The 15,695-nt window shown below is 49.7% G+C and overlaps 2 protein-coding genes across 13 annotated transcripts in view; one reads left to right on the forward strand and one right to left on the reverse strand.

The window, feature by feature from the left end:
• ZNF740 (zinc finger protein 740) overlaps positions 1-11,187 on the forward strand; it is a 12,154-nt gene extending 967 nt beyond the window's left edge. For 2 of the 12 annotated variants that reach the window (XM_023759642.1, XM_023759641.1), the window contains 7 exons: positions 2-520; positions 909-1,033; positions 2,647-2,796; positions 3,142-3,231; positions 4,159-4,282; positions 4,668-4,786; positions 5,738-8,998. In XM_023759642.1, the coding sequence (XP_023615410.1) occupies positions 1,016-1,033; positions 2,647-2,796; positions 3,142-3,231; positions 4,159-4,282; positions 4,668-4,786; positions 5,738-5,827 (591 nt within the window). In that variant the 5' untranslated portion in view covers positions 2-520; positions 909-1,015 and the 3' untranslated portion in view covers positions 5,828-8,998. The other 10 variants (XM_023759648.1, XM_014461772.2, XM_023759649.1 and 7 more) reach the window with 10 other exon arrangements.
• The window catches only part of ITGB7 (integrin subunit beta 7), an 18,049-nt gene continuing 11,621 nt past the window's right edge, over positions 9,268-15,695 (reverse strand). The window contains exons 3-14 of the mRNA XM_014461714.2: positions 15,481-15,505; positions 14,624-14,865; positions 14,095-14,253; positions 13,729-13,824; positions 13,497-13,586; positions 12,314-12,460; positions 11,642-11,832; positions 11,065-11,288; positions 10,613-10,832; positions 10,303-10,511; positions 9,821-9,981; positions 9,268-9,580 (exon numbers count right to left, since the gene is read on the reverse strand). Of these exons, the coding sequence (XP_014317200.2) occupies positions 9,503-9,580; positions 9,821-9,981; positions 10,303-10,511; positions 10,613-10,832; positions 11,065-11,288; positions 11,642-11,832; positions 12,314-12,460; positions 13,497-13,586; positions 13,729-13,824; positions 14,095-14,253; positions 14,624-14,865; positions 15,481-15,505 (1,842 nt within the window). The 3' untranslated portion in view covers positions 9,268-9,502. The remainder of the gene's footprint in view (positions 9,581-9,820; positions 9,982-10,302; positions 10,512-10,612; positions 10,833-11,064; positions 11,289-11,641; positions 11,833-12,313; positions 12,461-13,496; positions 13,587-13,728; positions 13,825-14,094; positions 14,254-14,623; positions 14,866-15,480; positions 15,506-15,695) is intronic.

A 15,695-nucleotide genomic window follows, 5' to 3' on the forward strand; every position in this document is an offset into this window, starting at 1 on the left:
GTTTCAGGTTTCTGAAACAGATCGCGAACTTCGTCGAGAAAATTCAGTTGGAACATCAAGACTGGCACACTCCTTTTCCTCAGACAATAGGCAGGAGCCAGCCAGAGCCCAGGAATTCTTGAAACACCTCTCTTCCATTTGGAGGACACTAAGTTTTATTTGACGACAAAGGCAGTTCAATATGGCAGCAGGACTGAAGGGACACGAAGGAGTTGTTACAGTGATTTGGTGACAGTTCTTCCAACAACAGTGTCTTAAGGGAAGGTGGATCAAGAAAACCCAGAACTTTGGGGTTGCATTGAGAACTCGGCATGGCTCAGGTAAAAAGCTCTAGAGTCCTCCTCCTTCAAGATAACTGGGAAGCGTGTTTGCAGTTTCGCTCTTAAATGCTGCCTTAGTCAACATACTGACCAACCCAGTGAGCCAAGCTCTGTATTAAGCACCAGGGGGAGATCTAGAGGAAGGAAAGGAGACAGGCCACAGCCCCTGCCTTCAGGGAGTTTCCAGTCAAATGAAGGAGGTAGGCTATACCGCATCACAGGCACTGGTGGGACCTTTGCAAAGCAACAGGTACTCAGTTTACACTTGGTACATTAAGTGCTGAGGGGCGCGAGGGAGTAAACAGTCTTGTGAATGCTTCCTTTGTGTGTTGTTTGTTTGTTTTTTTTCAACAGGAATTTATTGAGCTCTTGTTATATGCAAGGCATTGTGCTGGGGATACAAAAATGAGTAAGACGTCAGAGTCCCCAGCAAGCTTCTAGGCTAGGTGTGGTGGGGTGGGGGGAGACGGAGAGACAATCTGTTATTTATCTTTATGTTCACACTACCTTGCATAGTGGCTAATAGTAGAGATTCAGTGAATCTGTTGATTGAAGGAATGTGCAATAATTGAGATATGTGTACTGCAGAAGAGAGAATGATACCCCTGCCTGGATGGAAAAAGAAGATGAATCTTGAAGGATGCATAGGATTTTGCTAAATAATCAGAACAGGGCATTCAGACAAGGAGAACTTCATGGGCAGAGACTTAGAGGTATGGGATGATGTGATGAGGTTGGGGGTATGGAGATAGTTTGCTAAGTTGAGAAAAGGCTTTAAATGGGGAGTGGTTGGGGGGGTAGGATGGAGAGAAATGGATGGAAAAATTGGGGTGAGGGAGTTGTTTCCTGGAGAATTAAGCAGAGTGTAACCCAAGGGTCTGTTATGCCTTGCTAAGGAATTAGACTTTATTCTATAAAGAGTGGGAACTCTGAAGAATGTTAAATAGAGTGACATCAGTGTATTTAGAAGGTAATTGCCATTGTGGGGATACAGGATGGATTGGAGAGAGAGGATGACCTGATAGGCTATTGTTGGTATATTTTCATCGTCTGGGTAGGAAAGCTATGTGCAGGGATCTCTAGAGCCTCTCTCAGCTTTCTTCCAGGGACCCTCCCCTACCAGTCTCACCAGGATGACAGCCTGATTGCAGTATAATTGGCTTTCTTCCAGCTGCATGCATAGCTTCCTCCTTTCCATGCAGAATAGGAGCCCTTTAGTTTCTTCCTTTGTCTGTTTGCAACCCCTTTCACGGCATCATGTTCACTCTCGTTATGAGAAGACTGCCTTTCACTAACTTTGTACGGGGCACAGCTGAGCATTTTACATCCTAGTTTAATTCTTAACCCTGTGAAGGTAGATACTATGATAAATATTTTCCATTTAAGGATACTTAGACTTAAAGAGGTGGAGTAATTTGCCCAGGATTATATAATGCAAACAGCAAGGCTAAGTTGTTGCGTGTTGTTGTGTTTTTTTTTTACCTCCAGATCCTTTAGTCCAAAGTCTTTGAAGGTGAAAGAAGGGGTTCCAGGATATACTGATCATCTAAAAGGAATTTCTTTATAAATCACTTGTGGAAGTTTGCTGACCAACTACTACTTAAAAGTTCCTTCAGTAAGAAAAGTATAGTCTCTAGTGCTGGCTAAACAGTCAATTTAAAGAATGTAACAATGGAAAGAGGACATTTTCTTAAACATTCCTTATGTAATTTTAAACTATATGTCGAGCAAGGAATGTGAAAAAATACGGGTATGCACACATATAAATGGCCAGGTAGTGTGTGAACAGAAATTGTACATTCAGCTCCCAAATCCTTCCAAGTTGTTTAATTTTTATGTCTGTTATAATTGATACACTTAGGGGATTTAAAATCTAAAGAGAGAAATAACCTAATTTTACCGATAAACATTTGTGGAACCTGATAGAATATATACTTGGCACTAGTGGGGTCTGTAAAGCTGAGTGCTATTGAGAGAAGGAGGAAGTTCCTCTAGAAATCTCCCATTTCAGTGGGTCAGCAGGACAGACTCATGCCCACTCCCAAGACCTAGAAACACTTCACAGTAACATGTAGACCCACACTGTACCTAGCACAGTGCTAATGATAAAAGTGTCAATAATACTTGATTATTATATCTAAATGATGGATGACAAAATAAGTAACTAATTCCTGGTGAGATGAGTTAGGGAGGACTCTTGAAGGAAGCAGAGTTTTGTCTGTAGAGCAGTTTGTTCATAGGTAGGAGTAAAAGGTAGTTCTGTGGAGGATGGCAGCCTGTTTCTGCCCTGCCAGGTGACCTGATACCTCATCTCCTTTCAACTTAGGCAAGTCTCCTGGCTTGTGAAGGCCTAGCAGGTGTGAGTTTGGTTCCCACTGCAGCCAGCAAGAAGATGATGCTGAGCCAGATTGCCAGCAAGCAGGCCGAGAACGGAGAGCGGGCAGGTAGCCCTGATGTGCTGAGGTGCTCCAGTCAGGTACAGAGCTGGAATCCATTGTGGCACCTGGGGGTCGGGTGGCCCAAGCTCTCTGCCAGGAGATGCCAAGCTTTGATTCCTCAGTGCTTCTGTTTAAGGAAGTGGGGTAAGGGGATCCAGTTGGGGAATGAATGAATATGGGTTTTTTAGAGAACAAAGAAGGGTCTTTTCTATACCTACATCCCCTTAAAACCAGAATACTTGGGGAAGAAATAGATGAGTACTTTCTCTTAACCTTTGGGCAGGTGGTTTACTCTCATTTACAAGTTGCCTAAAAGTAGCATTTGGTCTCCTGTCTTGGGTTTTGAGATGGACTGTGAATTTAGATTTGATTTGTATTCGAAGGGCCACCGAAAAGACAGCGATAAGTCCCGGAGCCGCAAAGATGAAGACAGCTTGGCTGAGGCCTCTCATTCAAAAAAGACTGTTAAAAAGGCAGGTAATGGGGTTATCCACAAACTGGTAGTTTGGTAATGGGGTAATCTTTCTTCTATGGCCCAACCTGGAGCTTTCCCGAGATGTTTTGGTCCCTCATAGCCAATGTTTGTGTCACCCTAATTTCATCCAGAGACCACTTTGGTAGTTCATCTCTACCTTCTTCAGAACATCCTTGGTAAGGAAGGAAGGTTAGAGAAGCAAGCATGAGATCCTCTGTCAAAGGACAGGCAGACTACGCCTCGGGTCGCATTAAAAATACTGAGTTTGCCTAGCTGGTTTGGCTCAGCAGATAGAGCGATGGCCTGAGGACCAAAGGATCCCAGGTTAGATTGCAGGCTCCTCCCCAGCCTGGGCCCTGGTCAGGGCTCGTGCAGGAGGCAACCAATCGATGTGTTTCTTTCACGTCGATATTTCTCTCTCTCTTTCCCTCTCTCTTCCACTCTCTCTAAAAATCAATGGAGCCCTAGCTGGTTTGGCACAGTGAATAGAGTGTTGACCTGCGGACTGAGGGGTCCCGGGTTCAATTCTGGTTAGGGGGCGCATGCCCAGGTTGTGGGCTCAATCCCCAGTAGGGGGCGTGCAGGAGGCAGCCGATCAATGACTCTCTCTCAAAATTGATGTTTCTATTTCTCTTTCCCTCTCCCTTCCTCTCTGAAATTAATAGGGATATATATATATTTTTTTAAATCAATGGAAAAATATCCTCAGGTGAGGATTTTAAAAATATGTATATTGAGTTTGACAAGGCAGGTAGCTTAGCCACCCCCCTCCTTTCTTGGAGGATCTCTGAACTGTAGGGGATACGGGAGATGGCAGCATTAGAGGGGTTACTTTGTCCAGCAGCTGGAAATAGACCCTGAGTAGAATGGGGGCAAGAAGGGGACAGAGAGAGAGCCTTACGACGTGCCTGATTGTTGCCCACAGGTTGTAGTAGTGGAACAAAATGGTTCTTTTCAAGTAAAGATTCCCAAAAATTTTGTTTGTGAACACTGCTTTGGAGCCTTTCGGAGCAGTTACCACCTCAAGAGGCACATCCTTATTCATACCGGTAAGTTTTTTCTCAGATTCAAGGGAGAGGAGAACAGTCGATAGTTTGGTGTGTGTGTGTGTGTGTGTGTGTGTGTGTGTGTGTGTGAGAGAGAGAGAGAGAGAGAGAGAGAGAGAGAGAGAGAGGGAGAGATTAGGTTTATTTTATGTTATTTTTTTTGTTGGATTTACTTTAAAGGGTATTAGAAGTAAAGGAAGAAGGTAAATGAATGAGATAGAGATTGCATGGCTCTGTATCTGGTGTCACTGAGACCAACAGCTTTGTGGACCCTTCCCCATTAGGTGTCTGCACGTTGCTAAAAGTTAAAATTTCTGGGAAAATACCTAGAACGAGGTCCCTGCCATGCATACCTCCTGATATTAACTTCTCTCTCCATCTGGGCCAGGTGAGAAGCCATTTGAGTGTGATGTATGTGATATGCGCTTCATTCAGAAGTACCACTTGGAGCGTCACAAGCGTGTGCACAGTGGTGAAAAGCCCTACCAGTGTGAACGGTGTCATCAGGTAAGCTCACATGCCATCCATCCACCCTCCACAGAAACTTTTCCTTCCCAAAGAATGCGGGCCAGCCCCCACTCCCAGCCCGACAAAGGCCATGATCAAGTCAGGACCTCAGGGTGAGGTGTATTTCCCTGGCCTTACGCAACTGCTCATGGGGAGGGACCATTAGAATAATTGTAATAAAAAATTATTATAATAATAGCATTTCTTAAGGTCTTAATCTATGCCAGGTACTATGAGAGCATCCTTGACATAGATTATTCTTACATTCATTCCATAATTTGTTGTCCTCATTTCACATGAAAAAAACAGACTGAAAGAGGTTAAGCTTCCCAAGGACACAGCAGGTCAAGGGCAGAGTCAGAATTCAGTCAAACTTCAGAGCTGGAAGAAGAAAGGTAATCTCCGCGCTGAGAGTCAGCATCTGATCTGATGAGAATGTAAGAGCCAGGATCAAAACAAAGGACAAGAGATAAGAAATGATAACACCTCCTGGATGCTTCACTATGACTCAAGCTTTGCTCCATGCTCTTACATTGAGTCTTCAGAACACTAGAATGAAAGCTCCATGAGGCAGAGATTTTGTCCCTCTGGTTCTCCACTCTATATCTGCAGCCCCAAGAACTGTACCTGCCTTGAGATTGAGACTCAATAAAACTTTGATGAATGAAGGAGCCACAGTCTGAGTAGGTACTTTTAGCCCCATTTTTCAGGTAGATCTGCAGATTGTAAACTGTTAGGTAACTTGCCCAGAGTCACACAGCTACTTAGTGGCAGAGCCAAGATTCAGACTTCTCAGTTTATTTGTTCTTAACCACTATGCATTCATGCCATCTGTGTACGTTCTGAGGCAACATAAAATTGGTTATATGCCTCCTGTGTGGGGAAGACAGGTCTAGCCAACAGGTATCTGAGTTCCTCCTCTCAGGCACTTAACCCTCCCTTTCTTCTCAGTGTTTTTCTCGGACAGATCGATTACTCAGACACAAACGGATGTGCCAAGGGTGCCAGTCCAAGACTTCCGACGGGCAGTTTTCTCTATAGGCGCAAGGGGCCCTGGGTGGTGGGAGTGATGAGAAGAATCTACCGAAGAACACACCCTCCTCTGGTCTGACGGTCCCACCACCACCCCGTGTGTACCTGTCCCCTCCTGGAGGAGTGGACCTAGGAGACCAGAAGAGTGCATCAGGGGACAACAGCCCCAGAGCCTCAGCTCTGTAAATAATCTGAGACTATGAGTATCTCGGGGAAGTTCCTACAGCATTCCTGGGCAGGAAAGCTAGTCCCTGGACCCTTGGCTGAGGTCATAGGTGGGGGACTCAAGGTACAGGACCAAGACTGAAATGTGGCTCCCACAACCTTGGACTCCAACTGGCAGCTGAAATGAAAAAGATTGGGAGAGGGATTTGTTTATTTGTTTGTCCTGTTCTTATTTTTGTTTATCCAAAAGCAATTTCAGCAGGTACACTGTGGATACAGGTAATCTGGAGGTATAGAACCATGGCCACGGGGACGATGGGTGGTCCAGCCCTCCAGAATTGAGTTTTTAGTTGCAATTGATCCTCAGTGTTCCACAGCCCTGCCCCTTACCTCCTGTTTGAAGGAGAATAGGATCAGGGATGGCAGCTGAGCTTACTTTGGCTTCCTTATACACTGTAGGGACAAAAGGAAGAACAGTAGGAGGAGCAGACGAGGGCTGGATCCAAGAAGAGTTGACAGGTACCTGTTATTTCCTCTGGGGAAGAGTAAGAGTTGTGCCCATGGATGTTGTAATGAACCATGCCACACTGGTACCTAATGGGGTCAGCCTAAGTGCCTTTTGGAGGAAACTTGGGTGACAGTGGCTCATGAAGCCCTTTCCTTCTCTCTTTGGGCAGTTGACCTTGGAAATAGTCTGTGGCTACCTCGCTGCCATTGATTCCTAAGCCAAACAGGGTTGTTGAGCCAGGGAGTCATGGATATCAAAGTAGTTCTTCCTCCTTGTGCCCTCTTTGGAACCACCCAAGACTAGTCCTAAGTTGAGTAACAGCTGTTCAGGAAACAAAGGAATTTGGTGTCCCTTGACATGACAGTTGAGCAGTGTGAGCTGTTCTCTCTGCCCAAGTCCTATCACTGTATTCAGGTAGAGGAGATAGGGGTCTGGCCTTTGGTCCCAAAGAACAAGATCTTGGCTTCCTTCTTGATGGCCATCCCTACCCAACAAAGAATTGGGGGGAGTAGAAGAGCTGCAGAGAAAGGACTGAGGATGAAACCTAATGTAGGTTTTATTCTTAACCATACTCTTTGCTTCTCTCTGCTCCCAACACCATCATCCTATCCACCCTCAAAAAAATGATCTGGGGTGTGTGTGTGTGAGTGTTGGTGTTTGTGTGCTTGGAGACGGCATATTATTGAGCCAGGCTCTTCTCTGGCCTCTGCACAGGGGAGGATGAGCATGAAACAGCCTCCCCCGCCCCAAACCTGAGGGTGTGTAAGGTTCCAGCAGGACCTGAGAAACTCAATTTAGGGAACGGGAGGGCTTTGTTTTGGAGGTGTTTTTGTTTTGTTTTTGTTTTTAGATTGATTCAACAGAGTGGGGGTTAGATGTTTCTAACTTATGCCAGGAGCTTGTGAACGTGAATTTTCTAAAGTGAAATGAAAAGCCCTCTTCCTGCTAAGGAAAGGATCCTTATGGAAGGCCTGGGGTTTGTGGCCTGTGTTCTGTGGCCTGCCCTGACCTGTGGAATGAGGAGTAATCATGGAGACTTGATGAACCTGACCAAGCTGTCAGTGGGGATCCTATGGCCTCTAGGAAATGTGAGTTCTTTCCCAGAAAGTGTAGGGAACAGCAGCAACATACTCCTGGCTGTTACCTATTCTGGAAGAGAGCATGGGGGAGTGGGGCAGCCCTCTGTACCTCGGAGGTGTGAGGATCTCAGGGAAAGAGGAAAGGGGCATGACACCTTTTAGGTTTTTCCTGAGAGCATCTGAGATCCTTTGGGGAGACCTTGGGGATGTGTGTGCCGCCCTGTGCTTTAGGCTGGCACTCCCAGGGGTTGTGTCAGAATCGCCCTGTGGCCCCTGTGAGGGCATTTTTCTGCATGTGAGCCAGCCCCTTCCTGGGAGAGTGCTCTGCTCAGGCTGGAATTTGTCTATTGTTCGCCTCTGGGAATATGTTCTGGGAAGGAGGATACGTTTAGAAAATTGTCCTCCCAAGAGCGCTTTTGAAAATGGGAGGCCTCGCTCCCTGCCACTGGGTTGTGGGTTGGGGTGGGTGGGTGTGGAGAGAAGCACGTGAGTGATCCATGCCCCTATGTGTGTGAATGTGTGTTTAGGTCAGGATGTGCCCTAGCCCCGACAGGCCTCACTTCCTGCCTGAGGGGGTGGGAGAGGGGAAATTAAGTGGATATGTAGAGCCATACCAGAACCACCCCTGCCAACGCCTGGGTGTGGGGGAGACCCAGGAGCAGGGGGTTAGTTTGGTTGTCCAGGTGCTGATGTTCTGGGGCCATGGATGTATAAGGAGAGGGAAGCAAAGAGGTGAAAGGAGTGATTTAGCGCCCGTGGGGGGGTGGGCAGGAGCCCCACTTATCCCCCAGGGAAACCATAGACTAAGACCGCGGCAAAGGCTCCTGGGCCCAACACCCCACCCTTTGTTTGCTGGGATGGGGTCTAGCACTGGAAAGATGCCTCAGGTGTGTTTGGAGTGAAGGGAAAGGGAGATAGGGCAGGCTCTCAGAGACCAGGCTGTGGAATTGGACCCGGGAAAGAGTAGCCCCAGTTCCTGGGTGAACTGCTATACCAAGCCCTACCAGCCCTGCCCTTCCCAGCACCCCAAGTCTTTTTCGTCCACCCCCAACAGCCTCTTGTCATCACTTAGCTACTGATTGTGCCCCACGGCTTGACATCGGAGGGTTAAGAGACACAGAGTCCCGCCACGACTTTTACTAGTAACCCTCTCCTCAGACTCTGCCTCTGCTGTAGCTCTGGGGCTTTTATCTTAATCCCTCCTACCTGCCTCACCACCCACCCTCTCTCTCTCTCTCTCTCTCTCTTTTTTTTAATATACTTATTTTGCTATGGGGGGTGGGGAATATCAAATGAACAAGATCACTTTTAAATGGTAGTTTTTATAAGATGTTATAAACTTGTATCTTTTTACCATTAAAGTGCAGTGTATGTTCCTTCGTGATATATTTAGGATATTTAAATAAAAAGAAAATGGGGCTTTTTTTACATACTATCTCATCTTTGAAAAGAATATCTTGTGGGGAATTTTTTTCACTGGGGCCAACATGATCTCCCTTTTCCCCCCAAATATAACCATCCTGCAATTTCTAGCACCCTATAAACCGCCACTTTAAAACTCCCCTTCTCCGCAGGCAAGCAACAAGTAGAATTGAAACCGAGGTATCTAAAATACATATATATGTATTAATTCTGATTAAGAGAAAAAAACCCTGCTGAACAAGACAGAATGAGGTTGGATACCAGCATACACAGTGTTTGTTAAAGTGATCTGTAATCTGAAGATTCTTTATTGTATTTGTGGATGGGGCAACCCCCCACTTCTTGAGGGGTGGGGAAGCAAGGGTGCGGCAGGAGGCCGGCCCTCTGGGGTGTCCAAGTACAGTAGGCGGTGATTAGTCCCCCAGCAGGCTGCTGCCTGATAGACCCAGAGCCCCAATTCCCACCATCCCCCCAGCAAGCAGAGCCCTGGAGTGAGTAGCCCTACCCTCTTCAGAGAGGACTTTCTGGAGCTTGAAAGCGGGGGTTAATGATGGTCGTGACGGCGCTTTTGTAGAGAGGATTTCTGTCCTGGGGGAAGAAGTTGGAAATGATGAGGAAAAGTCCCAGGACTTCTCCTTTAGCTAATCCTAAGGGCCGACCTAGAACTTGAGCCGGACCCTAGAAGCCTGTGGACAGGCCACAAACACCTAGGTGACGGGGGGGGGGGAGGGGGGTCAGGGCTGAGGGTGGAATGAGACAGCTGGGGCAGAGGACCTAACCCAGGAAAGCAAGTGAAAACCAGCCCAGTGGACTAGGAGGCAGTCTCACCTGCTTCCAGTTGGGCTGCTGCCGCTCCTTCTCAAAGCGCTTGTATTCTCGGCGGTCATAGATTTCCACGGAGAGCCGGTAAGCCAGGACCAGCCCCAGTCCCACTGCCACAATGCCCCCCACACAGCCTAGCACAATGGCCTGGGTGTGGTCTGCTCCCTCTGTGGGGGTGAAACAAAGACCTCTGGGCGGGTGGGACACAGAGATTGAGCAACAGTTGCCCAGTGTGTGTGCAGCCCCATCCAACCTCCCCGGCCGTCCCTGTCATTGGAAACAAAGGGAACTCAGCAGGTTTATGTTCAGTGCCCAGTTTTTTTAGCCTCCACTTGATCCATTACCGCCACTTTTGCCTGGATTCTCAGCTCTGCTTCAATCCCTAGCCTGGTTCCTCTGTCTTTACCTCCTCAACCTGAGTTCTGAGGCCCCACCCATCAACCTTCATGGCTCCATTTGGCATGTCCAAGGCATCCCTGTCCACTTACTCTCTTGGGGTCTCACTCTCAGCATGACCCTGCCTCCGGCTTCCTCCTCCACCAGGAAGAAGAACAGCTGGTTGTCCAGGGTCCTCTCTTTGCACCAGCCATCATCCAGCATAGGGGCCAGAGCCAGAGTCACGTTGGTATGGGCACAAGCCATGCTGCAATTGGTGGCCAGGAGACCAGTCCCAAAGGCCCCACACTCTGCACAGTCCCTGTCCAATAGACGCCAGTAAGTTACTGACTGGACAGTTGTCACCCACACCACATGGAGGAAAGCAGGCAGGGGCCCCAAATGCCAGGCCTGAGGCCTCACCTGTGTCTCTCGCATGGTGTCTTGCAGCCTGGGCACTGATCACATAGGGCACCGTAGTAGCCGTCCAAGCACTGGCAGCGGTTGCATTTGCAATGTCCATGCCCACTGCAGAGCCTTCCCTCAGGACCGACGCAGCCATCCATGTCCCCACTGCACTCACACGCTCTGCCCGTGCGGTTGGCGTGACAGTGACACACTCCACATTGGCAGAGGCCAAAGCCTGGAGCAGAGTCACACACGGTGACAAACATGTTCCACACACACAATGGACATCACAGCCTAGAGCTGACCTGTTCCCGTGCATCCAGTCCCCTCTCAGTATGCCAGATGTGTGCCCCAGCTCCTACACCAGAGTCTCTGTACTTGCCCTTAGTGCCTTAAAGGTCCCAGAGCCTAAATACCCTTGGGAGAGCCACTCTGAACCCTCCCTTCTCCCACAGGTCCCCAGGTACCTCCACAGAGGATGCCCTCGTGTCGCTCACAGCTGGCATCGTCACACTCGCACAGGCGCCCAGAGCTCTGTCCGCTGCAGCTGCAGCGTCCACACTGACATCGTCCCTTCCCACTGCACAGGGGCCCTGTCCCATTGGGGCCCCGGCACCCAGATTCCAGATCTGGGGAGGACAGCTCAGACTCAGAGCACTCACAGAGTCGACCCAGGCGGCCTGGGTCACAGCTGGGAGGGGAAAGAAAGGGAGAGAGAGGTGGGTCCGAGAGTTCGGTCATTCCTTTACCTGTCTTTCCCAGGAGACTCTAAACCCAAGGTCTCACAAGAGTTTAGATGGTGGCTGAAGGGATGTGGAATATAGTAAAGCACCAAGGAGTGGAGGAGCAGAGTGTGTCCTGGTGGAGGGGAGGGTCTCAGCATTCTGGGAAGCTTCAGGAGATAAAAATCAGGGTGCCGTCTAGGGATGTGTAGGAAAAACTTGTCTAGAGATGCCAGTGGAAAAACAGAAGGCAAAGGAGGAGGAATACAGGGGCTGTATCTGTGGGGAGCTACATAGGTGGAGGGAAGCTAGAGGCCCTCACCTGCACACCCCGCATTGTAGGTGCCCGTGGTCACTGCAGTGGGGCGCTGGGAGCTGGGTGTCATTGCAGTTGCAATCGCACAGTGTGTGCAACTCCACAGTCAGCTCCTCTGAGAAGCCAAGAGCTCGGAACTTCAGAAAATGGGGCCCTGGGAGGCAGCGGGTAGCTTGGAAAGTAACCAAAAAATTCACCTGAGGGCAGAATGGGCAGAAGTCAGACTAAACTCATACATGCACCCCTATGCACATGGGCACACACCCCAAACCTATGGATCATCTAGAACCCTACTCCTTAGTAAATTAAGGGACAGTCAATGCTAACACCCATCTCCTAGCAACGTGCTTGAAGCTAATCATTAAACCCCTTCAGAAAGGGTAGATGGAGAACTACCTCAAGTTCTTGCATTGTTCTCTGTGCCTGCCCCCATCTTATCCTTCCCGCCTCAATTTCCCACTCCCACCCCCACTTCCTTCATTCTGCCTATTTTTTTAAATTGATTTTAGAGAGAGAAACATTGGTTTGTTGTTCCACTTATTTATGCATTCACTGGTTGATTCTTGTATGAGCCCTGACCAGGGATCGAACCCGCAACCTTGGCATATTGGGGACGATGCTGTAACCAACTGAGCTACCTGGCCAGGGCCCCTTCTACCTATTCCAACTGGCTCTCACCGTCTGGTTGATTCGGACATGGTTGCACTGGCCCCGGTCCCCAGGCTCACCAGCCCTCTTCTCATGACCCCCACACTGAGATTCATAAGAGATGTTGACCCCCGGAGGGAGTGGAGAGTGTTCGAGGGTCACAGTGGATGACAGACTCTGTGGGAGAGAATGAGTAACCACATGACGGTGGACTCTGACCCCACCTCATGCCCTCTCCAGCCATTCCAAATTCTGCCAGAACCCTGCCCTCAGCCCCCCTCAAGGCTCCTTCCATTCTGCCTAGTCTGGAGGCATCTCTGGAGGAGGGACCTGTGAGAACCTCGAGGGGAGTACAGGGGCATCCAGGGCCTCTACTAGCACTTCAGTGCAGCTGCAGCCAGGGAGCCAGGGCTTGCTGGGGGCTCAGGGGCTGGCCAGGCACCGTAAACATGCAGCAGCCGTGTTCTCAAATCCCAAATCAGGACATAATAACCTGTGTACATACAAGGTCTAAAGGGCAGTTCTCCCAGACTTCATCCTGGAAAATTTGATACCGGCTCAGGTTTTCTCACTGTGGTTTTAGGAAATGGTTCCTGTCATCAAGAAGCCTACAGTCTAGTTACAAAGATAAGACCTAAACCAAGAAACACTTAAGAATTTTTATGGTTCCTCCTACCTGTAAAACTATGTTTCCTGTGAAGAATATCTGGATTGTTTATAAGCTTAATGAAAGCAGGTTCTGGATATTACATCATTTATGTACAGACTGACTAGAGGACAAATTCCAGCCCTTCTCTCTTTTATCTGAGTGACCTTGGGTAAGTCACTGAGCCTCCTTGTGTCTGCACCCCCATCTATAAAATAGGGATGGTAATAGTTACCCAGCAGCAGGTTTTGTGAGGTTAAATGGGATAGCAATCGAAGTATGTGCACTTGGCATGCAATAAAAGCTCAATGAATATTACTTTCCTTCCTTGCTCAGAGCTGGGCTCCATTCTCTACACAATCAGACACTTAAGATTTGTGAATGTAAGACTGACTGAGTGAATGAACTATTAAGACAACCCTATGCAAGCTGCAGGTAGGAGCTGTGGTGGGTCACCCAAAAAGCAATTATTCCCTCTTAGTTCTGCCACCCCTCTCGAGGGCCCTTTCCCACCTTGCCCCAGTGTCTGCCCTCACCATCCCCCCCCCCGCCCCCTCAGCTCCTCACATTATAAGCGTCCATGATGAGCTGCACCACATTGCTGGAGTTCTCACTCAGCTCCCCCACTGCGGACTTAGGGATCAGCTTACTCAGCTCCTGAATTATGAGGAGTTGAGGGAAAGGGTGGGTCACAACTCCAGAGAAATGGGCTTCAGGGGGTCTGGAAGGAGGGCATAGGGGGAGAGAAGAATGGGACTTTGAGAGACTTGAGGAAGGTTCAGGGTGGGAGGGCTCTCACCTGGTAGACGGGCAGTGTGGCACTGGTGACAGCAAAAATGGGCTGGATGTTTGCTGCAGAGAGAGCCTGGGCTACCTGACCCACAGAGGGGTAGTCCTGGAGCAGGGAATGGGGGCAAGGTGAGCACCGCAGGTCCTCCAAACACTCCAGGTACCCTCAGCCCAGGAAATCCAGGAACTGGGGTTCCACCAGCTACAGGAGCCCTGGGGACTTGGCAAGGGAGGGAGCGGCTAGTGCGGGTGGAGCTGCTGGGGAAAACAGCTGGGTGGTTACCAGCGAGGAGAATGAAGCTGGGGGGGTGGGGGTCCTGGGAAGAGAGAAGGTGGGGCTCAGACAGGGAGGGACATGGGACTAAGATGGACTCACAAACTCTGGGCTGCGACTATAGAGGCCATTGCTGTCCAAGTGGCAATGCCCATCACTGGGCATGAAAATGCCACCCAACTTTCCATCCCCAGCTGTGTGGAACGTGTCATCTGAAGTGAACACCAGCAGCCGAGACACATTTCTCCAGCCAATCTGCTCCTAGGGTGGGGTAGGGGGTAGGCTGTGCACCTGGGCATGGCCCTTGAGCCACCCAGCCAGCAATGTGAGCCAAGGATTTGGCCAACTTCATTCTGAGTCAGTTTGTCTATACCCCTGCCCCCAGCTCCCTGCTTCTTTTCCCTAGACCCTAAGGCAGGGTTGCTGCTAGTGAAAACATTCTTGAGAGTTAGAAAACATGCCTCTTCCTCAAGATATTTTACTTCAGTTTACTAGGAAATTGTCAAAATAAATATGCAAACTACGGTGACGATACAAATGCTACCCTGTGGAACTGTGTACTGCACAACTGTAGGTGCAGTCTTGGCCCCCAACAGTCCTTCAGATTCAGACCCCTGCCCCACCTTCTTACCTGGCAGAGTGCAGCCTGTAGAATGGCATCAAAGCCACCTTCAGGTGAGTCCAGGTTGCCAGACACACTCTGGCGCCCCACCTCCCGCTCGAAGGCCTTGGCATCCCCCGTCAGGGATAGCACGTGGTGAAAGCTGAAGGGGGGCTGGCAGCGCTCCAGTCGGGTGGGGCAGGGATGGCGAAGCTTGGAGGGCACTGTGCTCACGAAGGGCAGTACCGTCTTGTCCACGAAGGAGCCAAAGCCTAGGGGGAGGGGGGAGGGAGAAAAGCTGTGCCAGAAGTCTCTGGGCAGCGGCAGCAGGATGGGAGGGCCTCTGCTGAGGACTAGGAAGGGAGGAGTCCGTGGGGGTGGGGGGTCCTAGAGGAGCCAGGTGTTCCTAAAGGGCAGGGACCCAGAACCTGGCCGGGTAAAAGGCTGAATCCACCAGCTCAGGGAAGTGGGGGAGGGAGGAGATGAAGAGGACACAATGGGGGGTCAGGCAAGGGTTTCCTGAAAGCTGAGCAAGAAGGTGGAGTGTAAGGAGGAGCAGCAGCATGAGGCAAAGGAGGAGACTGAGAACGGAGAAGAGGCGAGCACAGATGTGCAACCAGGGACAGTGGCATTTAGAGACACGGCTGAGACAGAGGCACAGGGCAGTAGAAATGAATGGTCCCACTGGGCAGTCTCTTAAATCCCCTCCAGCTCTGACCTAGAAGATGCGTGTCTTTGGGGGAAGATGTCAGCAACCTGTGGCCTGTTAACCCTGGGAGAGGGCAGGTGGGGCCCTTGTGTGTCCAGGCCGTTGGCAGAGGCTAAGGCAGCGGTTGAAGTTCGAGGCAGAGGCTGGCAGGTGGTGGGGCTGCGCTGCGCTCGCTCACCGATGAGCACGGACTGGGTGACCTCCTGAAGTCGCACCATCGAGAAGTGACCCGTGTTGGAGGCAGAAATACCCAGGTGTGTGCTTCATTGGTAAATTAGTCACATACGAGAAAATACGTTCCCCTGGGTTTTTCTCGGTCCTATCTGTCGCCGTGTAGAGGCGATGTAGTCCAACAGGGACTAGCCATTAGATCTGTAGACAGCACCATATATC

Source organism: Myotis lucifugus, unplaced genomic scaffold, assembly GCF_000147115.1.
Source record: "Myotis lucifugus unplaced genomic scaffold, Myoluc2.0 scaffold_160, whole genome shotgun sequence".
Classification (NCBI taxonomy): Eukaryota; Metazoa; Chordata; class Mammalia; order Chiroptera; family Vespertilionidae; genus Myotis; species Myotis lucifugus.